This window comes from Ahaetulla prasina, chromosome 2 (assembly GCF_028640845.1).
Source record: "Ahaetulla prasina isolate Xishuangbanna chromosome 2, ASM2864084v1, whole genome shotgun sequence".
Taxonomy (NCBI): Eukaryota; Metazoa; Chordata; class Lepidosauria; order Squamata; family Colubridae; genus Ahaetulla; species Ahaetulla prasina.
The window spans coordinates 193,656,188-193,680,284 of record NC_080540.1 but is presented as its reverse complement, the minus strand read 5'-3'; the positions used below and the strand labels follow the sequence as shown (position 1 = coordinate 193,680,284).

The window sequence follows — 24,097 nt, the reverse complement described above, 5'->3', positions numbered from 1 at the left end:
TCTTTTTCTTTAACTCCTGGTTTTTGTAACATCTGGCCTGATGAACAAGACAAGTCTTCAGAACCTGAAAGTTTGCACCCTTCTGTGCTATTTTGGATAAGCCTAATAACATTACTACCTTCATTGATAGAATTCTTTTGAATCTCTTGCTTAATGCCCAGCTTATCCGGCTGTTTTATACACATGCATTTTTGTGCATCAACCACTAGCTGAAAAGTAGAAAACAGAAATCAAAAAGACATTGCTGTCATTGCAGATAATAACTGACTTCATTATATATACAGGCATCAGAAGCAGTCTCTTTCCAAATGTTTTAATGAGAAGATCAGTGGGATGGTGTCCAGTTGCAAGGTCTCAAACTTTGAGACCTTTCTAGTCTCTCCAAAATATTATAGAAAGGCAGGTACTGGATACCGTATACGTATCTTTTCTTTATGTACACTGAGAGCATATGCACCAAAACAAATTCCTTGTATGTCCAATCACACTTGGCCAATAAAAGAATTCTATTCTATTCTATTCTATTCTATTCTATTCTATTCTATTCTATTCTATTCTATTCTATTCTATTCTATTCTATTCTATTCTATTCCATTCCATTCTTTGTTAGTTCATGTTCTCTTTTATGAATTCTTGCATTAAAAATAGGTTTCATGGTCATGCTCCAGCAAAAACCAAGAAAGGTTTCTTCCCTTTCATAAATTAAGAAGTATTTGAGATGGCAATTAAACTAATTTTGTATATAATTTTTTTAACATTATCTATTGTATACAAGCCCCAAGTTTCATTCCTTACTGATACTATTCATGCTCTTTTTTGGCAGTCCATCCAGCCATTGATTGAGAGATGTTGAAGGTCCCATATCAGTGCAAGTGTAGAAAAGTTGATGAAGCTATCAGCCCCAGAACAACAGGTGAATGCAGTAGTTCACAGGAAGAACAATGTTGAAGAACAATTTACTCCTGAAGTCAAAATGTGTTATTTCTTTGATTCAGAGAGGTTCTACTGCTCCCAATAGCAGCATTACAATATCTGAATGGAATAGCACTAGCACTTAAGACTTATATACCGCTTTACAGTGCTTTACAGCCCTCTCTAAGCGGTTTACAGAGTCAGTATATTGCCCCCAACAATCTGGGTCCTCATTTTACCTATCTCAGAAGGATGGAAGGCTGAGTCAACCTTCCTGGTGAGATTTGAACTGCCAAATTGCAGGCAGCCGGCAGGCAGCAGAAGTAGCTTGCAGTACTGCACTCTAACCACTGCACCACCATGGCTCATAATAGAATAGAGTAGTGTAGCGTAGCATAGCATAGCATAGAATTTGGAAGGGACCTTGGGGTCTTCTAGTCCAGCCAGTGACTGTCCAGTCCCTTCTTAAAAACCTCTAGTGATGGAGCATCCACTATTTCTGAAGGCAAGCTGTTCCACTGGTTAATTGTCCTCACTGTTAGGAAGTTTCTCCTTAATTCTAGGTTGCTTCTCTCTTTGATTAGTTTCCAGCCATTATTTCTTGTCCTGCCCTCTGGAGCTTTGGAGAATAATTTGACTCCCTCTTCTTTGTGGCAGCCTCTCAAATACTGAAATACTGCTATCATGTCACCCCTAATTCTTCTTTTCTTTAGACTGGCCAGACCTAGATTTGAATTTGTTTATAATTATCTAAGGAATCAAAAAATTACGGTAATCATTCATTTGAATAATGCATGTATTGCTATTGCCCTACAGAGCTAAAGGTTTAACTAGTGGCTTACGACACTCTATGCTTTTAAAACGTATGGCTAAATAAGCTGTAACTGAACCTCCTAATATCGTATCAGTATTATTAAAATATTAGTGCCATAGTAAAAACAATGAAAGCAGAGACTAACCCCTTCTAGAAAAAGCAGAGCTATCATATTCTCTCCCAACATTCTCGTAATTGAAACAGTGGGGCAAATTGTGATTGCCCATGGCTCTACTTTATTTCTCTTGCTTTTCACGATAAAAAAAATAAGTTAAATAAAAAATTATGAAGAAAAATATAGATTTGTGTAAATGCATTATTGCAGAATTTAGTCTAGCCAGGTTCAATATTAAAATAACTGTATGCATTTTCAGCCCCTAATATACACAAGAATTACCACTCTGAAATAAGAAAGCGCTACATAATTGGCATTAATCTCACTTGTACAAGGGGTCCTGCCAAGAACAGGAAGGCATCCCATCAAGTGAAAGTAGTTTTGTACATACACTGACTTTGGAAGATCAATAGTTCAATATTGAACTTTAAAGCATAAGAAGCCTTCTACTATTAGCCAATAAAATACTTTGCAGAACCGTTCTGTCTTTTCTTCCTTACTGATTTTTGCATTGAAAGTTGGAAACTGTGGGAGTTTGGGCTATTGAAGATCCTGATCTAAGGAAATCTGGAAATTTAGACAGTATGATTGTACAATAAAATCTTTGTCACCACTTTCTGAGTAGATACGCAAATATTAATTTTTTTAAAAGAAAAAAAAATCACTAACATACTAGAGCATTGTCAAATTTGGAGAAAACAAATTTCTGGAAATGACTGATCGACAGCTGCCGCAGCTCAAGAAACTAAGAGCTATTTTCCCTGTATCCTTTCTCTTGTGGCACAAAGCCAAAGCCCATAGAAAACATGCTACGTGCTAGCATTCGGAACATTGCTTATTTACTGCATCAAAAAGACTGTCATGTCTGACCTTGCTTGCTTTTACAGGTGCTGTTGTGAGCACTTCTCTGAGACAACTAAGATTTTGCTGCCGGTTACTTCTACTGCACCAATACTTCCTAAACACAGTTGGCTCTTTTCTGAGTCAGGACTATAATCTGTTGCTTCAGATTCTGTAACACTTTAAAAACAGATTGTACAATTCACACCTTTACTGTAGCAGCTTCTTTCCAATGATGGTGCCCTGTCAAACCAAATTCATTTCTCTTACCTGTCTTCCATTCTGAAGGCTTCTCATTGTGCCTCTTCCTCCTCCCTCTTCTTCTTAGCATATTGCTGCAGGTGCAGGGTCCACTTGTGCCTCCTAATGCCTGCAAGGCTTATTTCCTTTCCAGATTTACCTATTTTCATTGATGAATCCTGATCATATTCTCCTTCATCTTATTAGTATTACCCATGATATCTTAGTCTGTCCTCCTTACCTACCTGCATATGGAAGCCATAGTAAAATACATTTTGAAATTAAGAGCCTTGACTTCACTCTGGATAGCCAAGCAGGACAGAACCAACAGACAACCAAATGGTCATTCAGAAACAAAATGTTTCCATCAAATTGATTCTTACATATTCATCTATGTTTTGGATAGTGCTTTGAAACTTGGATCAATTAGCTGTAACAATTTTAAATCAGGGGTCTCCAACTTTGGTCCTTTAAGACTTCTGGACTTCAACTCCCGGAGTTCCTCAGCCACCTTTGCTGGCTGAGGGACTCCGGAAGTTGAAGTCCACAAGTCTTAAAGGGACCAAGGTTGGAGACCCCTGATTTAAAGCATATTATATGAAAAGCATTTTTTTGTACAGAGAAGTTTAACAGTCCAATAAACTGCCTACTGGGGAAAAACAATCTGGTCCTTACTTGGAAAGAGCCTTTAATTAATTGCCTACTTAATATTGTCCCATCAGTATATGGCATTAATACATTCACTATGCATTTAATAGCCAAAACTATTTCCCCATTTTATAAGCGTGCTATAAATGCATTCCCACTTGATATTTGTGATATTCAGTATTTGTATTCAGTATTTTGAATATTATCTTTAAGCAATGGCTTAAAAAACTGTCCAGCAATGTCTACTTTAAGCAAAAACAAGAGCTAAACAGGGGTGAAATGTAAAATTTGTTACTACCCATTCTGTGGGTGGGGCTTGGGGGGGGAGAATGTGACTGGGTGGGCATGTCCAACTTTTTTTTTTAACTTTTAAAAGCATTTTTTTCTACATCATCTTTGTCCGAAGAGCTAAGTTGCCTGATTGCCAGAACCTTTCAAAAGCTTTTTTTTTACAGCTTCTTTGACTGAAGAAAAAATGCTTTTAAAAGTAAAAAAACCCTCTGATGATCACGCGGCTCAGCTGGGCATGCAGGGGAAGGGGGAAGGCAGGGATTTTTGCTACCGGTTCTCCAAACCACCCATCGCTACCGGATCAGGGGATCCGGTCCGAACCGGGAGCATTTCACCCCTGGAACTAAACCTCAAAGCTTTTATTTGGAGAGAGAATGGAAAAAACCCTATGTTCATCCTAATCAAAGTTGGAATAGTAGGTCCACAGGGTTTAATGCTTATCCTTGCTGCATTAAGAATTCCCTAACTCTTTCACATACAATATAGGCTTTTTAAAATAAATAAATAACTTCAGCTGATATGCTGATTAAGTACAAGCTATGAAGTCAGGAGTTTCAGAGTGTCATATACATCCAATAAGTCTTCCTCTGTCTTTTGAGAACTTAAGACACTAAACATTGAAATAGAGGCAATTTCATTTACTTTACAGGTTCCATTTCTTTATTCAACTCAATAAACATTTAGGTACAAGTTTCACAAAATCAAATTTTATAAGATTGGGAGCTGACAACCGGAGAATAGAGGCTGGACCTGCTTGGTTTGTCCACACTTTACTTGATCTCTTGCACTTCATACATACCCCAAGTTCCAGGGAAGGCAGGCTGATCAAGAGCAGAGGCAACTAAAGGTTGTTTTCCAACTACTTGACACTAATAGCAGATCAATCGTTATGTGGCTGCTGTTTGAGATGGGTAAGTAGAAATGAGGTATGGGGATGAACAAAAACTCCTGAAACTCCCCAAAGCATCCAAATAGAAAATTGGGGCGCTTGTGTAGGAGACAGAAAGGAGTTAGAGGAAAACAGTAATTTATATGTTACTCATTTATAGACAAAAGTCCCTCGCATTCTCCTTGGCCAACTGTTCTATGCAAGAAATATAACTATGCAGAGTTAGTCAATTTAAATCTTAGGAGGGCAGGAAGCTAGAATTCATCTTGCAGAAGATCCAAGTGTTGTTTTTGTAGGGGCTTCACCATCAGAGTTTCACTGTCTACCTAAGTAAAAGGATGGAAAGAAAAGAAAAACAACAGAAGTCAGAAAGGACACAGAAAGCAGAGTCAGTGAGCAACGAGAAACACACATGCCCTGGTTGGAACTGAAATACTGGATTTTTAAAATCAAAATAAATGTATTGCACTTAGAAAACTGAGATGAAGTTTTCTGAATACAGAAAGAAAATTTTACTTCTTCCCACCGATTTTCTTTGTGGAGAGATATTTTTTTTTAATGGAACAAGTAATCTTTCAGACACAGCCTGAAGTACAATTCACAAACAGACTTAACACCTTAATGAGAAATAGATCTTATTCTTTATTGAACATAGTTTTGAGTAATAGTTATAATTTTCTGCTACCAAAAAGAAATAACAATTTGTTCTTATCCAATTCAATCTGAGTAAACAATATTCGCACCTGAGATACCTAATTCCTATTCAGAATATAAATTATTTTGTAACAATTTACATTTTTATATGCCATTATAAGAATCAGAATCATGGCACTTCAAGTATAGAATCTGTTCACAGAAAAGCCTCAGCAGTTAAACAAAATTAAAATTATAAGGCTATGTAAGAGAAAGAAGCCATTCCAAATCACTCCAAAGTAGCATTTCTTAAAGTGTGACCTGAGAACCCCTGGGGATCCCCCAAAACCTTGTCAAGGATCTGAAAATCAAAATTTGCTAAATATTGAAGCTATTTGCAAACATTTAAAGAAACTGTTCTCAGTATTTTTATTTGTTAAAAATTGGGTTTTTTTAATAAGAAATAATTTTATTTTATTAATATCCAGATTTAATATTATGTTTACATAGTTCAGTAAATATTCCTCAAATACATCCATTTTAGTTTTTAATATGGTAAATGTCAATAAATATAAGCTCATTCATGCTTTTTTGGAAGTCTACCAGATCTTAATATTTCCTCATGCTCTGCAAGCAGCAACTTTGTCTTCCAGCTTACCAATGTTGCTGTACCAGTTTACCATTTTATTTGTGTGCCAGAAAGATTACAAGAAAGCAAACTCTGCTGGGCTGTAAAATAAACCACTGACTCAACTCATGTTGAAAAAGGTGGTTTGGCTCACAAGGTCCCATACTCTCTTATCTCAGAAGCTTGAAGGCACGCACAGTGCAAGTGAGGAACAACAATTAAGACTTACAAGAGCATGAATGTAGTTTTGGGGGTGACTGCACTGCACCCCCCCTTAAATCTGCTGTGGATTCACCAGTCGTACCGACGCGACTGTCTGCTGGGAGAATCCTCAGGTCCCTGAATAGCAAGACGACCCCCCTCAATTCTTCGGCCAGTATTTCCATCATGACGTCGATAATCCAGCCCCCTCTGTGTCCGATAGCGGGAAGTCTCTCTCCTCCATTCATCATCAAATGCAGCCGCATCACCTGAAAATTAAAATAGGACAGGCAGCAACTGAGTGTGGTCATGCTGTGCAGTCTGCTGCAGGAAAAGAAGGCGATGCCAAGGAACACTCACTCTCATCCAGATTGATGTAGTCTTGCCTCTCCTCCTGGTCGCCTGTGCGATGGTTGCGTGAGCGCTGCATAATGTGTGCACGGTCTCTGATGTGGTGGCCAATTGACATCTGCTCCAGTCCACTGTTGGAATCTCGAACCGTCCGCCGCGTCTCCCGGATCTGAGGGTAGCAGAACAAGTCATAATTAGAACAATGTAATATTGCTGGTAGCCTCCTTGAAGTTCCCCTTGAAATTCTTCAATTCTGCCTCAGCAGGCACCAACTTGTTTCAAATGCTCAAATAGGGTTGCTTGGTTAGCCGTGCTTCGCTAGCACTGTTAATTGTCACACAAAAGGATTCGTCCCATACCTGAAAACAAGAAAACCTCTTGTTTTCTCTTAAATTTGTACTCATGCCGATGAATACCCAGGAAACTAACCAATCTCGGTGCTTCTTTAAACATTTTGCCAAAGTAAACAGCCAATTTCTTACCCCACCAGGTGCAGAACGTGTCTCTGAGGTCTCCTGATACACTTTAGGGCCCTCACCCAGATTTGAGTAGGATATGACGGTGGAAGAAGTAAATGTCTGGCAATTGGAACCACTTGTCATGTGCTCCTAAAGTAAAACAAAAAATAAAGTAAGAAAAATCTTTCCACTGTATTAAAATATGAATAAACCTTCTGAAGAGGAGCAGCATTAGGTCTCAATGGGTCTCCTGAAGCACACTTCAAAAAATTGCCTGATCAAATATAATTTGGATGAAAGCTATTCATTTCATATGATTTCATGTTAATTCATAATTTTCTTCTTCTGAAATACTACAAAGTACAATTTTGCAGCAGTTTTGGAAAAAGCTCTTATGCAGCTCTAATTCTGTACTAAGCCTGCAAGCTGAGTTGTTCAGTTCCTTTCCTGATGATTTCTTGATAACTCTCAAGCAAGATTTGATTTATCTCTCTGTCTCTGCAGTATTTTTCAAAAAAGAATGGGGAAAATAACAAAATATGGAGATGGGAAAAAGATATTCTGTTTCCGCCCACATGAAGAGTATATAAATTAGTACGGCTGTATACCTCCTAGAAGTGGTAAATAGTTTTATTAATTTTAAATCTTCCATAAGTTAATTCAAATTCTGCATTAAGAAAACTCCTTCATTTTAGCTGAGGTATGCAGCAATTTTACAAATCTTATTTTGAAATATTGATAGTGTTGGATAATTTGACTTGGTTTCTTTCTTTGAACTCATATACATGTACATAACTCTGGGCGTTTGCATCTCCATACCGGGAACAGTTTGGAAAAAAGCACAAATTCCAGGACAGTCACACTACAGTCATCGCTACTCTATTCTCTATATATTGTGGCACTCTGGAATACTAATTAAAACAAATAATAATTGAAGCTCAGCTGATCAAAAACTGTGCTTTTGCAATGTTATCATAAAGTTGATAACACAATCATAATGTATCCGTGAAGCCAGAATTTTTCCAGTTTCTCTGTTCATTTAAAGGGATTTTTACACTGTCTATAATATCAACTAGAACAATATTGGAAAAGAGAGGCAGACAAAATGAGCTCACCATGTTCCCAATCATGTCATTCATCATTCCAAACATGTCCATAAAGCCACCTGCCTGAAAGAGAAAAAGAGCTTTGTAGAGAATGACCACACAGGGAAGCCACACAGTGAAATTGGGAGCTGTTGCCGTTTCTAGTAATTGTTCATAAGTACATTCTATACCCTTAATGATATGAATGCTCCAAACTCAAGGGCACAGATTCCGAAAACACTTCCTAGCTTACTAAACGTATCTGTAGCAATATTTTTTAAAAAAGAATTCAAGGAGACCACTATGCCACGCATTGTTATGGCCACTATCATGTGGTACTTAGCAGATTGCAGCTAGGGAGGAAAAGATAATTCAGAGTTCTAGAGAAATTTAGATACATATTCATCAGAAAGTTATCAGATTATGATAAACACCGTTTACAGTGTCTTCCATTTTCAAATCACATATACTCTACTCCAAGTTAAAAAAAACAGATATATGGTGTTGCCTCTATGAATATCTGTAGCAATTAAAAAAAAAAATTCAAGGAGACTACTATGCCATGCATTGTTGTGGCCACTATAGCCAAACCACCAGGAAGACCAATTAACTTGGAAAAAGACGGGCCATGAAAGAAGGTGGATCAGAATGGCAGCAGCAAGGAAGAGCCCGTTCATTGAGTGTAATTGGAAATGGCAACTGGAGAAGAGAGACTACTGAAATTGATGGGAGTTCTACAAAAGGATTTGCTGGGAATGCCACCATTCAAAGTCGAGCTGGGGCTTGCATCACACAAACCTTGTAAGTGAGGACAGGAATGTAGCCTTAACATTTGACCTCCTGAATTTCAGGCAGCACTCATAATAACCAGCTCTAGAAAGGATCCTGGCAACCATTCTTCAATAGACCTTGGCACTGACTGTATATGCTACTTCATAGGTTACCAGATATGAATGCCCTTTAAGTGAAGCTGGGCCAGAAAGTAATGTTTGGGTTGATGTTATGATTATCCTGTTTCTAACAGTAGACTTGCACATGTTTCCTGAGGTCCAGCTAGTGCTGGAGTGTCCTGGACTTTCGTGTTAGGGAAATTTAATATCTAGGCTCTACTTAGGTGATCTTAGGTTTGATGTGTAGGGGCAACACCTTAGATCTGTTTATTTACTTGAAGTAGACTATATGTGATTTGAAAATTGTTTTTATCATAATCAGTTAACTTTCTGGTGAACATGTATCTAAATTTCTCTAGAACCCTGAATTATCTTTTCCTCCTTATCTGCAATCTGCTAAGTACCACATGATACATTTAGAATAAATGTGCATTTAAGAACATACACATTACAATACGGTTTTAGGACATACTAAACAACTTGTCATGTCATCATTTCAGAGACATTTCTTTTACTAAACAAAAAAACAGAATAACCAAGAGTGGGCAAAAAGCAGAAGAAGAGATTCCTTCCAGCTTCCCCGCTAAATTTCCTTGTGGGAATCTGGGAGAGAACATTGGAAATATCCCTTTCCTTCCCTTCTCAGCAGGCAGGTAAGTGGCTGCTGTTGGGTGTGTGGGAAGGAGTGAGGTGGCTGAGAAACTGTCACTGAAAATGAAGATCATGTGACTGCAGCAGTACAGCAGCAGCCAGTAGCCATGAAGCAATCACCATTTTTCCAAATTTCATTCCATTGGGATTTATGAATCCCAAATTTGGACCCATTCTATAAGTTAGCCCATCTGAGTTACCTTGGTTCAAAAATGTTGCCCTGTTTTGCCTAAAGGTACTGACAACTAGAGTTTTTTTATTTACTGGATTTATAAGCTACCAAACTATCCTAATATCAAATCATAAAAGGTAATCGAGAAAAGCTTAATTCAAATTCAGTAAATTTATTGATATTTTTACCAGAAATTCCTGGTTTTTTATTTCTTTTAATTGTTTTGAAAAAGACTTTCCCTCTTTTAGTCAGAAAGCACAGGTTAGCATTTTGCATCTGGTGGAAGGAATATCCCCCATAATGATTTCAGCTGAGAAAATGATTTAGAAACAAAAAACATGTTTTCAGCATGGTAAAGAAGGAAAACAAAACCAGTCACGTAAAAGCCAAGTATAAAGAACAAGTTTAACGAATTCCTCCTAATTACTTCTACAGATCCTTACATTTGGGTGGGATTGTTGGTCCATCTTTTGGATACCACAATAGTGTGTGACAAGTCCAAATGCAATTTCTGAAGTCACCAAAGATGGAGCCAACCAGAAAGTCTATACTTGTAGCAGTGTGCCAGGTTGATCAGTATGAGTTAGCAGGGGTCTCCAACCTTGGTTACTTTAAGACTTGTGGACTTCAACTCCCAGAGTTCCTCAGCTAGCAAAGCTGGCTGAGGAATTCTGGGAACTGAAGTCCACAAGTCTTAAAGTAACCAAGGTTGGAGACCCCTGAGTTAAAGCATTGTCTGTAGAGCAGAGTATCAGGATGCTGCCTCTTCCAAGTCGAATTTGTCTGCCTTGGAAGCTAGTTGCATTTGCCCAAGTTCTCACCCTGTAGAGTCTACTAGCAGAATCCTCCCTTCTAGATCTCCTGAGGTTGATTAAATAGGCTGTGATGTCGATCAGAATTTGTGTGACTAGGTCAGAATAATATAGTCACTGATCCATCTGTATCATTTCATCTCTCAAAGAGGAGGAATAAGCTATCAGCCTTCTGCTCCCTAGAATGGACTTAAGGCAAACTCTTAAAGTTCTGTATATGTCTAATATTTTATTCAGATTTGGGAAGAAATCTGGTAGCAGTATCTCGTATCCCCTGAGAAAGTTAGAATTTAATCTTTGGCATAAAACCCTGAGTAAAGTCTCAAAACTACCTTGGGTTGGTGGAGCGCATACAAGTCTCCTTTGAGAGACTCTCTACTTTCTCAGATCTCACAGGCGAAGAAGATTTTCATTAGAAAAGTTTATTTCTGTGCAAGAGTGCTCATGGGGTTCACTCTAATGTGTTAAAGGGGACAGGGCTAATTAGTCCCAGAACTAGTATCAGATCCCATAAAGGAAAATGGCACATAACTGGGGGAAATAGTTGATTAGTCCCCCTGTGAAAATACTGAACTTAGGGATGTTGCAAAATGAAATTGTTAGCTGTCCTATAGTTGAACCTCAGATGAGTGACCTGATTTTGGAAGGTACTGGTTTTCAAGGGTATTATCCAGACCTATCTCTAGAAACCTATTACTTTTCATCTCTATCTTCTGCACCAGTGTTCAAAGGCATGGCAATTTTCTGATGGTATTTAGACAACCTGGATGCCAAGATGGTGTCACTGCTGAAGTCTGGCAAGCTGGCACTCAGAAGATGTCCCTTTTAAGTTCCAGGCATAGAAATTAAGATCATTCCAAGATCTAGGTTCAATATGTCTGGCTGTACTGACAGATATCTGGGAAGCTTCCTACTTATCTCCATACTGTTCAGCACCAACTTCTGCAGGGCAAGAAGGGGGAATTAAGATTATACATGCCCTGAATATCCTCACTTTGTGTATCATCTTAGACAGGATTAGTGTTTATATATCAGTCTCTTTGACCATAGTGCCAGGAGGGCATTAGTTCCTTTTGCCCTGTAATTTGAAACCAGATGAATCTTTTTGCTTTCCTGTTATCCCCTGCTGCAAACAGGGAACTGTGGATCTAGCAAGGATCCACTCACCCATCCAAGACAGGCTCTTGGTTCTCCTAGTCCACAATTTTACCCTATGCATCTTTTACATGCTCTACTGACAGGAAGCCGGAGATGTTTTTACCCAACTATGTGACTCTTCCATCTATATTCTCATTTCACTCTTCTTGATGTACAGATAGTCCTTGACTTACGATCATTCATTTACCAAGTCTTGAAGTAATGATGGCACTAAAAAAAGTGACTTATAGAGTCCTCGCACTTACGACTGTGGCATCCCTGTGATGTGATTATGATCCAGGCACTCTGCAACCAATTCCAGCTGCAATGTGCTGCAGTCACGTGATCACTACTTGTGATTTTCCCAATCTGCTTCCAACGAACAAAGTCACTAGGAAAGGCTGATAGAAGGTTACAAGTTGTGATCATGTGATATTTCACTTAATGACCACATCATTTAATGATGAATTTTCCTGTGCTTATAAGCGGTTGTATAGTTTTGTCATAACATTTATTGGATGGGTCAATGCTTTTAACACCAAGCAAAATGCTCTCAAGTCTGGCTGTAAATCCTGTTCTAAACCTCAATGTCAGAAATTAGCCTATGACTTTAATATCCTGTGATGTTCTCTAAATTTTTGGAAATTTATGACAGTACAGGTAGTCCGCAATTACAAGAGCAATTCAGACTGGAATTTTCATTGCTAAGTGGTGCAGTCATAAAGCACAATCACATGACTTAGCGATGGCAATCCCAGCAGTCTTGGTTGCCACTGCTAATCAAATCCTATAGTCATTTGTTGAGGCAACTTCCTGCCAGTTTCCCACAACCAAAATCAGTGGAGAAGTTGGTAGGAAGTTGTAAATCCCAGGCTGGCAGACAGGTAAGTGGCTACTGCTGGATGGGGGAATGTACGTAGGGATGCATGAGTGGCTGCCATAGAGGGGCTGGAAGAGAGTGCACTGGTGGGGGAAAGTTACCCTAGTGAATTGCAATCTTCCCTGCTAGCTTCCCCACTAATTTTCTGAGGAAGCTGGCAAGGAAGGTTACAAATGGCAATCACGTGATCACAAGGGTGCTACAACCAATTGTAAGCACGAACTGGTTGTCTAGAGTTCCGATTATGATCATGTAACCATGGATACTGGGATGGTCAGAATTTCGAGGACCAGCCATAATCACATAATCATAACTTTGGTCACTGAATGAAAAGTTATAGATCAAAGATTACCTATCCCTTTTAAATTTTCTTTTCCAAATTTTGTCTCAGCAAGTCTGCTCCCAATATGCCAAAATCTTGGCAGTAAAACCACTCATTTAGGAGGTGGTATTATTAATTTCAGACTCATTTTGTCTGAGGTTTTCCTTTTGTAGCGCATCTATTGCTATGATACTTCTCTTGATATCTCCCATGCCCATTTCCGACATTAAAACAACTTGCATGGCTTGTAGAGTATTTTATATTTCCTTACTTTGCATCAAGGACAGAATTTTTTTTCCACATCAACCAATGGGTCAATGGTTTCTCGAAACAATTTTTTTTACAAAAAAGTTTTGGCTGCAAGATTGACTCTTACATGGTAGTCTACTGGCCAATATGCAAGTCATAGGGTTCCAATATGCCAATATTTCAAGGGAGGTGGCTGCAAACTCTAATCCACCCAAGATTGTATCTGCAATCAGTCTGAATGCTTTTGCAAACTTGCTGATTGCTTCCCTGAAATTTTTGAATTACGTCCTTGAACAATATTTGTTATCATTGTAAATTATTATTCATCTGGTAGATATAGAAGACATAGCCTGTCACCAAAATGCCCCATGCTTTATTTATGCTTTAGCATTCCATCTGCTCTACATTTTATAGATCCATGAGCATTTCATCTCTTTTTCTTTGTGTAGTATTGAAGACAAGACAGCCGTTTGTCAATCAAGGGCAATGCTTTGTCATTTCATGGCCTCGGGGTCTATGTGTGCTTAGTCAGCTTCGCCCATTTCCTTTTTTATAAGTTCTGTGAAAAGAACTGGAAGCAGGGCCTTTAAGTCTGAACTTCAAGAAGATGAGACCCCTTGGCCACATGTTGCGTTACTAAAGCTTTATAGATTGTGCTGGTGCCAATATCATGTATCCCCGAAAATAAGACCCTGTCTTATATTTTTTTGAACCCCGAAATAAGTGCTTGGCCTTATTTTCAGGGAGGTCTTATTATTTTGGGGTGCATGGAGCAAGACAGTGCTCATCTTGTCGTTTTACCTGATTTCTAGCTCTGTCTCGCTAACCCTAACCAAAGGAAATGGCAGGGACCGGATGAGCATGCACTTAAATATTTTCAGGGAGGGCTTATTTTAGTGCATGTGATCAAAAGCCCGATTGGGCTTAATATCTGGGGAGGTCTTATTTTCGGGAAACAGGGTAACAACTTTCAATTAAATACTTTTGCCTACTTCCTCATCAGTACTGAAAACAGATCAGCATGAAATATTTTCTGGAAGCCATTCTTAGCCTCCTTAAACTTCTCATTATGAAACCTGACTGCTTCACAAAGCCTCCCCTCTATTTTATGATTTTGAATGTGACTTCATCGTTCCCACTTAATGCAATGAAAACCAAGAATGTAGATGGTAAAAAACTCCCTCATAACCCTCTCTCACATTCTCTGAATAAGTATTTTCATTTGATGCCTTCTGAGTGTGATTGCGAGTATTCTAAGAAGATGCAGCAGGAGAGTAGTACTGGAAATTCTAAGGCCTTTGCACCCTGAAGCCTTCAGTTCTGCCATGATCTGGCAAAGTAAACTCATCCCTTCCACTCCCAGGGGGACATGTTCCAACAGTGCTATGCCCATCTGCTTGAGAAACCATTGCAGATCTGATTTCTCTAGATCCTGTGCTCCTTTACTAAGGTGATAGAAGATTCTCCTGACCTAATCGGGCTCATTCCCATTTCCTCTGACAAAAAGTCCATTTTGTTGTTCCTCAAAGTTCAGAGGAGTGTTTTTTGACTCCCTGGCACCTCTTTTCCTAAAGGTTTATGGCTTGTCCACCTTCCTTTGATGGCAGGTGAAGAGAAGCCGCTGAGATGGTACCCCCCTTAACCTTCAGTGCCTCCTCTACTGCACTTGTTGCTATTGAAGAAAAAAAATGGCTGGCCTCTTTGTTTGGCTGGTGCTTCTTGGAGGAATAACAGCAGGAGAAAAGATGGGAAAGAAAGAATTGGGTTCTTTTTATATGTCAGCCTAGATCATGGTTTATAGATTATGCTTCCCTAGGTGACCATGGAACCTGATTGCATTTAGACCACACAAACAAGGTCTTCCTGTGGACCCTCTTTCAATGCCATCACCCATTCCTGGCAGCTTCATCATCTTCTCAAGCAGTATCTGGACAGATTGCAAGATTCCCCAAATACTGCATCATTCTCCTTCCCCTTCTTTCTTTGGATGCACCAGATAGTAGTAATAGTAGTGATAATGATGATGATGATGTATGTAATAATGTTACATAACAACAGTGATTGTCAGCCTACAATGGAGGCAAAAGGAATAGCTGTTCTTATTTGGAAGGCAGAGCTAAGGCAGGCAGGGCAAGCTGTTCCACCCACCAGATGCAAAAGTGAAACCCCAGCTTTCTGTCTAGAAAGAGGGGAATTCAACTCCTTTCCAGCCAGCATCATTTGTAATAACTGAGAGCTATTATATAAAAATCATACTCATTGTTGCCATTTGAGAAATGTTCCTGTCCTCATTACTTTTAGTTATATATTTAAACTACCACAAACTGATGTATTTCCCAGAAAAGATCATCACAAAAACCAGGCTAGAACAAGTAGTTGTCAAAAGAAGAAAATTATGGCTTACCATTCCTAGCATCCCAAAGGGCGAAACAGTTCCAGGCTATAAAAACAAGAAAGGGACACAAAGTAATTAGATTTTACCTCTCTAGAGTAATCTTGTTTTATCTAGCATAGAGAAGGACAAAGGAACTCAGTACCTTAATTTAAATTAGTATATTCTAGAACTTCATCTATTCTCAAATTGATTATTACCCAAATTTGTGTTAGAGAACCACAATCTATAGAGTTTACTACATGCTTGTCAGTGCTGATGAATTTACGTTGATATAAACAGAACTGAGAATATATAGAATATGTTGTTGTTAGTTGCGAAGTCGACCCATCGTGACCCCATGGACAATGTTCCTCCAGGCCTTCCTGTCTTCTACCATCCTCTGGAGACCATTTAAATTCATGCCTACTGCTTCAGTGACTCCATCCAGCCACCTCGTTCTCTGTCGTCCCTTTCTTCTTTTGCCCTCAATCTTTCCCAGCATTAGGCTCTTCTCCAGTGAGTCCTTCTTTCTCATTAGATGGCCAAAGTATTTCAGTTTCATCTTCAGGATCTGGCCTTCTAAAGAGCAGTCAGGGTTGATCTCCTCTAGGACTGACTTGTTTGTTCGCCTTGCAGTCCAAGGGACTCGCAGGAGTCTTCTCCAGCACCAGAGTTCAAAGGCCTCAATTCTTTGGCGCTCAGCCTTTCTTATGGTCCAACCTTCACAACCATACATTGCAACTGGGAAAACCATAGCCTTGACTATACACACTTTTGTTGGCAGGGTAATGTCTCTGCTTTTTAGTACGCTGTCTAGATTTGCCATAGCTTTCCTCCCCAGGAGCAAGCGTCTTTTAATTTCTTGGCTGCAGTCCCCATCTGCGGTGAACTTGGAGCCCAGGAAAATAAAATCTGTCACTACCTCCATTTCTTCTCCATCTATCTGCCAGGAATTGAGAGGGCCGGATGCCATGATTTTAGTTTTCTTAATGTTGAGTTTCAAGCCAACTTTTGCATTCTCCTCCTTCACCCACATCAAGAGGCTCTTTAGTTCCTCTTTGCTTTCTGCCATTAGAGTGGTATCATCTGCATATCTGAGGTTGTTGATATTTCTTCCAGCAATCTTAATTCCAATTTTTGATTCATCTAGCCCCACCTTTCTCATGATGTGTTCTGCATATAAGTTAAATAGGCAGGGTGATATAGTATACAGCCTTGCCGGACTCCTTTCCCAATTTTGAACCAATTAGTGGTTCCGTGTCCAGTTCTCATTGTTGCTTCTTGACCCACATACAGGTTTCTCAAGAGACAAATAAGATGGTCTGGTACTCCCATCTCGTTAAGAACTTGCCACAATTTGTTGTGATCCACACAATCAAAGGCATTAGCATAGTCAATGAAGCAGAAGTAGATGTTTTTCTGGAACTCCCTAGCTTTCTCCATGATCCAGCGTATGTTGGCAATTTAATCTCTAATTCCTCTGCCTCTACAAAATCCTGCCTGTACTTCTGGTAGTTCTCGATCCACATATTGCTGGAACCTAGCTTGTAGGATTTTAAGCTTAACCTTACTAGCATGTGAAATGAGTGCAATGGTGTGATAGTTTGAACATTCTTTGGCATTGCCTTTCTTTGGAATTGGAATGTAAACTGACCTTTTCCAATCCTGTGGCCATTGTTGAGTTTTCCAAATTTGCTGGCAAATTGGGTGTAGAACTTTTACTGTGTCGTCTTTTCAGTTTTTGAATAGCTCAGCTGGAATACTGTCTCATCTACTAGCTTTGTTGTTACTCAGATTTCCTAAGGCCCATTTGACTTCACATTCTAGGATGTCTGGCTCAAGGTTAGTGACCACCCCATCGTGGTTATCAGGGATGTTAAGCTCATTCTTGTATAGTTCTTCTGTGTAATTTTGCCACCTCTTCTTAATCTCTTCTGCCTCTGTTAGGTCCCTGCCATTTTGGTCCTTTATCATGCCCATCTTTGCATTAAACGTTCCCTTCATATCTTCAATTTTCTTGAATAGCTCTCTGGTCCTCCCTATTCTATTGTTTTCTTCTATTTCTTTGCACTGTTCATTTAAGAATGCATTCTTATCTCTTCTAGCTATTCTCTGGAATGCTGCATTCAACTGGGTGTATCTTTCTCTTTCTCCCTTGCCTTTCACTTCCCTTCTTTTCTCATCTATTTGTAGAGCTTCCTCAGACAGCCATTTTGCTTTCTTGCATTTCTTTTTCTTTGGAATGGTTTTAGTTGCTACCTCTTGTACAATGTTGCGAACCTCCATCCATAGTTCATCAGGCACTCTGTCTATCAGATCTAATTCTTTAAATCTATTTGTCACCTCTACGTATATTCATCAGGGATATGATTTAGTTCATACCTGAGTGACCTGGTGCTTTTCCCTACTTTTTTTAGTTTAAGCCTAAATTTTGCAAGAAGCAGCTCATGATCTGAGCCACAGTCAGCTCCTGGTCTTCTTTTTACTGACTGTATAGAGCTTCTCCATCTTTGGCTGCAGAGCACATAGTCCATCTGATTTCTGTGTATATAGAATATATTCTCAACTAATTCAATATAAAATGCTGTCTTGGCCATGAAACTACGAGATAAGAGACAAACCTAAATAACCCTTTATTTGGTTTCTAGGAATTGAAATAAGAAGGATGTTGATAAGTGTTATCTTTAGCCAGAAAACTTTAAGGTCACATTCCTTGCAGAAGCCTGAAGGTTATTTAAGATCATGGAAGAGAAATTATAAAGGTCATAAATAAATACAAAAAAGATGACAATACTTGACAAGAAATCTCCAAAACACAAGACTACTTCATTTAACAATAGAAATTTTGCCCAGATGAAGTTAAAATATACCCACAAAACCTCCAATCTAACAAAGTTGTGTTAACTTAAATACAATGAAAGTCATTGGCTGAATATCTTGATAGGTAAAGAAGAGGCAAATTAAGTAATAGAAATCCAAGACTAAGATTACAACTATAGAAACATTAATAAATGAAATTTTGTATTTTATCTGCAAAGAAATTGGCTTTTTCTTGTTCTTTTTTCTCTTTAACTGTTCTTTTTATTTATATTTATTTTTACTGTTATCTTTTGTTTTTATCTAACACATTTATTCTATAATTGTGATTGTTAGTGTGACTACATTTTAATCTGACTTTCAATGTTTTAATTTTTGTCTTCCATAAGCTGCTAAATTATCATCTGAGTGTGGCAGGGTAAAAATTTGATTTAATAAAATAAAATAAATAAGCCTTGCTTCAGCTTCTTGCTAAATAAACTATTTTGAGACTGTATATAAATATAGGCATAACCATATTCACTGCAATCACTGGGAGTGGTGTAAAGTTTTAATAAACAAGAAAATTGTAAAATCCCTGGTCATAGATTCTCCAAAGGGTAATTGAATAAAAGACAGAGGTTTTTCTGCTTTGCAACTGGATAAAGAAGGAACCAGAAAATACAGATCTAATTCGGGGGTGTGGGGGGGGGGGAAGAAAAGATGAAATGTTCCCACATCGTAAGCACTCTGTTCTGTGATTGATATTGTTTAATTTCTCCATTGGTTATCTTTGATAACAAAAATGAGTTTTAGATAAAACCAATCCTGAGGATAATTTCAGTCTGTGAGTTACTAAGATTGATCTTCCTAAATTAGAATGGGTAGGAGTAGTATATATAACAAGAGTACCATATATAAGCAAACACAATGTATCAGGAAGTAGACCAAGTAGACAACGATGAACCTTCCAAGTTTCATAGTGGGCAGCCAATGAAACAGCAACTCATTAGTTTTGCTCAAGGAAGAGGTAGCCATGTGTTTTGCTAAGGAATGGTTGGGCCTTTGCCCTCAAGTTAAAGAATAGCAATTTGGGGGAAAACCTTGGTAAGTCACTGATATTTTAATCAGTCATTTCCACGGGACTTCATATTTGCACAATCCTGTTCTCAAGACACACTGAAATATTTACAAAGTTACAGGCTCTAAATTAAAATTGTGTTGCTGGAATTTAACTATAGCTATTTTCAACTGCTCTTTTTCTATTTCATTTTGGTGTAATTATGTGCTTATATTAATCATTTACATGGCTGGAGTCTCACCAAGTGACAAAGTAGAATATAAATTAAAAATTAATTGCATCATCCTGTTTTGATGTTGGGGAGTGCAGCATCTGTCTTTCTCTGGTATAGATACATAACCAAAACAGAATCCAGATTTTTCTCCCCAAGGCAGAGGTAGTCAACCTTTTTATACTTACCACCCACTTTTGTATCTCTGTTAGCAGTAAAATTTTCTAAAAGCCCACCGGTTCCACAGTAATGTGCCATGTATTGTCATCTGCGCATGCCTCTCGTGCATCGTGGATTGGGTTTGGGGGGGTGACCCCAGCTACCAGCTCTGCTTGTCTATTACAGCTGGGTGGTGTGGGGGGAGATGCGCGAGCTATTCTGGGACGAGGCTCTTTTGTTTGCGGTCACACTATAGCGCCATTTAGTTTCACTTATGTAATGTGAACTAAACTTATGCGCAGGAGATACAAATAGTATATTTTCAGAAATTTAAATTGTCATGGGGAATTTTATGAAAACCTAATGAAAATGTTTTTAAATAATGCTATGAAATTTCTTTTAAAAGTCAATTAAAATAAAAAAAAAGGAAAGTGCTTCAGTATTGGACAAAACCCCTACTGCCCACTATGAAAGCAGGAATGCCCACTAGTGGGCGATAGGGACCAGGTTGACTACCACTGCCCCAAGCAAAGAACTAAGCTAAAAATTAAGTTTGATAGAAAAATAAACAGATCTAGCCACAATTCACTGACTTTTGAATTACCTGCATTCTTCGACTAACTTGGCGTGTTCCAGGTACTGTCCCATTGCCAATACTGAGGAAAGGGCTATATCCAAATCCACCTGAAAGCACACGATTCACATGCTGCTGATGGATGGCAAGAGGATCCCTATGGGAAAGGAAGTTTCACAAGGGAGTTAAACTGCTAAATAATCCAAAACAATCCCACAGTCTTGTTTCCTTCTCCTAAAGCAGTGGTTCACAAGCTTTTACTTCATATGTCATTAGGCAAAAGCTTCTGAAGAAAATCACCAATGACTTAATATATCATACAAATAAAAAGACCATTCCAGGTAGTGTCTGAGAAACCACAATTGTTAATTTTTAAAAATAAAAATAAAAAACCTTTCAAGACTTCCGGAATCTCAAGATATTTCAGGCAAAGTATCAAAATCTTGTGACATTACGCATTCCCTGAGTTTTAAATTTTGTTTTTGTGATTCTAACACTGATATTTGCAAAATCCTTGTGTATAATCATTAGGAAAATTATTCTAATCCTTTTCTCCTATATAGAAAGGCTAGGATGCTTGACTCACATCATAAACATTGGATCCTCTGGCTCTCCATCTCTCATGAACCGGAACATAATTCCCTCAAATGCAGGATGGGCTGTGCAAAAGGGAAACGGGAAACAAATATGAATTTTCTTAACTTCTTAAATCTTCTTAAATCTCTCCTTTCCAGCAGTCTTACTCTACTCATTCTTTTCCAGACTAAAACACATCTTTTACATGCAACAGCAACACATTAGATAGTTATAAATACTAGTCCCTAAACAATATTAAACACTTCATAAATAAACTCCAATAACTACAACACCTGGAACCCAGCTGCTACTTGCTTTCCGTGTAGAGAAACAAACTAAGAAATAGACTTCAAAAACAGTTGAAACTGTTGCCAAGAGCCACTCAAGTTGGGTCATCCAACACAAATTATCTTCATGCTAAGTAAGCCATCCAGTCCTCTCTCCCACATTCATGCAAATGTTAAGGCCATCAAATGTTAAGGAGAAAATCCTTGCACCTTTAATAACTGTGACAATGATGTAGATTCTTTTTCTCACTGCTGCACAACAAGCTATTTCCAAAAATCTCTTACTCAACTGCTAAAAATGATAAAAGTTTTGTTCCCCTCTTAATCTGACTGCTTTAATATAGTGTTTACAGAAGTAATCATTCAATCTATGTAACAGAATCTTTTTAACCAAAGACACAATAGCAATGTATCAGGAATTCTGCAGGATTTTATAATAAGTGACAACACACACACATCAAGCAATGCATCAACCCACTCTCTCTTTCCAGGAGCATTGGCCAAACGCGGTCCTTAAACCCTAATCTCCCACATGTATTCAAATCATCTGGCTCTTTTCTCAGCACAGAGGATGCTCCGCGTTCCTCAACATTCCTCTCCCCAAATTAGAAAGCCTCCTCTCCATGCGTCCCATCACTCCCAAAGTTGACACTAGCTCACCTAACACCACATCTAGCAAATACGATTATTAAGACGTGACATTAATATTAGAGATTACTGGTGACAATAACAAGGTAAAACAAAACAAAAACCCGCCGCTGGTAGAACACAATAATCTCAGCAACCATTTATTACAAAGTACCGCATCAAGAACACTAGCCTGCCCTATATCCTTTATAGGCCGGCCTACCGCATCTTCCGACTTCCTTCTCTCTCCAAACCTGCCTTTCCAAATTCCGGTATAAGCGCCCGCCTCCAGGAAGAATGACCCGGGAGCAGGGATGAGAAGCCTGGGCCTTTGTGAGCGCATCCCCAGCTTCTTCTATACTTAAGCAAACCTCTTCCAAAAGCCACACGAAATTCTCCAGCGCAGCTACTCACCTCTCTGGCCAAATCCTTTCTTACTGCCGTCTCCCGTCTCTTGTTCTCACGGAATTTTGTTCCAGCCTCGAGCCCTAAAGGAGAAGATTAATGCTGCATCCCTTCCTGCCCCCTTCCCCACCCCACAGTATGTTCTTTGTTGTAACTATGCTGCGTGCGGGAGGGAGGGCGGGGGTGGAGAAGAGAGGAGATGGTCCCTTGGCCAGGTCTAGGCTGCCACAGCGCAGCCTCTCACGGCAGCTGGGAAAGCAGGTCAGATTGTTCCACTTTGTCTCCCCTTCCTTTACAAAAATATAAATGCTGTTGCAAATCCCGTTTGCAGTAAAAGGATATTTTTCGTTTTCAAAGAAACCCACAAGGCCTAAACAGGATGTGAGGTCAGAAACACCACCCCCATGTATAAGCTCCGCCTTCCATAAATAGACTTACTAGCCAAATTGCTTGTTGAAAAGCAACGCAGTAATAATTTTTACCGTGTCGAGTGGTGGCATCTCTCCCTCGCTCTCTGTATGTGTAGAGAGAGGTGGGGAAGGAGAGGGAGAGTTTTTGTAAACATGGGATGGAAGACAAACAGGAATATAACATTTAGTAAACGATTGAATGGAAAAACAATTATCTTACAGCTCCAAATAAGTCTTCTAAGCACCCAAAACATCCAGTTATACAATGATAGGATAATCACACTTTTCACACATTTATGTGCTTGTGCAACAAAGATAAGATTTTACATCAAAATCTTCAGTAGGGCACCTATGCTAGATTACTCTGCAACACTTTCTACAGTAATTCAAGCTGTGGAACAGAACTTAATCCAAAATTAGGATTGTTCCCCAGAACTAAACTGCAAGTCTGGAGGAGCCCAATATAGCTATCTCCTGAAACTTTGCTTGATAATATGCCACTCTTGAAAATCTACCTTACTACAGCTAGGCTTGTAGCTTTGCCTTTTTCTACTCTTTTGCACTGAAAAATAGAGTCCTTACTTAGTGACTGCCTTGTTTAGTGACCATTTTCAGCTAGAACAATGATGAAAAACTACCCATCCTTGCATTTATGACCTTTGCAAACCTTGAAAGAAAAGGAAAGCTAAAGTAATATAAGCACAGACATGGTTTCACTTAGCAACTGCTTCACTTAATGACCAAGTTGCTGATCCCAATTGTGGTTGCTAAACAAGAAGTATGTGCATGAAAGGGAAGCACAGGCCCAGGATGGATTTCTTCAAGGTGCATCTACTCCTCTGAAGTCATGGCTGCCTTGGAATTGCCTGCCTGTTCTTTGCTGATGCTGCTTTACTGGCTCCAGAGCAGTTCATTCACTTCCAGGGGGAAAGGCAAAGAAGGAAGCAGCATCTCTAGGAAAAGAAGGATTCACCTGCCAGAAGTCCCAGTTTATATAGGTTAGGCGAACATTGAATAGAGCCGGTCCTGTGTAGTAGTTATGGTCTTGGACTAGATTAGATACAGCTGTGGAAAGTTACTGAATGACTTTCAGCCAGGCACTCACTTTCAGACCAGCCTTCCTTGATTCATTTTTTAGGAAAAAATGGAAATATAACCCGTGACTTTGAGCTCTTGTAGGAAAGGCTTGACAGATATTTTATAAATAGAAAAAGAGATGCAGTTTGTCGGCTTCATATTCCAGCAATAATATAATAATAATAACAACAGAGTTGGAAGGGACCTTGGAGGCCTTCTAGTCCAACCCCCTGCCCAGGCAGGAAACCCTATACCATCTCAGACAGATGGTTATCCAACATCTTCTTAAAAATTTCCAGTGT

The 24,097-nt window shown here is 38.9% G+C and overlaps 1 protein-coding gene across 6 annotated transcripts; it reads right to left on the bottom strand.

The window, feature by feature from the left end:
• Positions 1-4,487: 4,487 nt before the first annotated feature.
• On the bottom strand, positions 4,488-22,678 carry MLF2 (myeloid leukemia factor 2). 6 transcript variants are annotated; one of them, XM_058171158.1, is made up of 9 exons: positions 22,318-22,678; positions 21,000-21,072; positions 20,444-20,570; positions 15,623-15,658; positions 8,136-8,189; positions 7,045-7,170; positions 6,572-6,731; positions 6,240-6,480; positions 4,488-5,075 (listed from the first exon to the last, which is right to left on the bottom strand). In XM_058171158.1, exons 2-8 carry the CDS (start codon positions 21,047-21,049, stop codon positions 6,302-6,304), a joined length of 732 nt encoding a protein of 243 aa, XP_058027141.1. In that variant the 5' UTR covers positions 21,050-21,072; positions 22,318-22,678; the 3' UTR covers positions 4,488-5,075; positions 6,240-6,301. The 6 variants fall into 6 exon arrangements, with proteins under 6 accessions (XP_058027141.1, XP_058027142.1, XP_058027144.1 ...); XM_058171159.1 differs by lacking the exon at positions 22,318-22,678 and adding an exon at positions 22,127-22,165; XM_058171161.1 differs by lacking the exon at positions 22,318-22,678 and adding an exon at positions 22,079-22,103.
• Between the last annotated feature and the right edge of the window lie 1,419 nt (positions 22,679-24,097).

Bases quoted from the DNA above. Each gene is read 5' to 3' on its own strand.
- MLF2 (XM_058171158.1), bottom strand. From the start codon at position 21,049: ATGTTCCGGTTCATGAGAGATGGAGAGCCAGAGGATCCAATGTTTATG. The intron at 20,571-20,999 runs GTGAGTCAAGCA...CCTTTCCCATAG, and splicing joins GAGGATCCAATGTTTATGAT to GGATCCTCTTGCCATCCATC. The intron at 6,481-6,571 runs GTGAGTGTTCCT...TTTAATTTTCAG, and splicing joins CTACATCAATCTGGATGAGA to GTGATGCGGCTGCATTTGAT.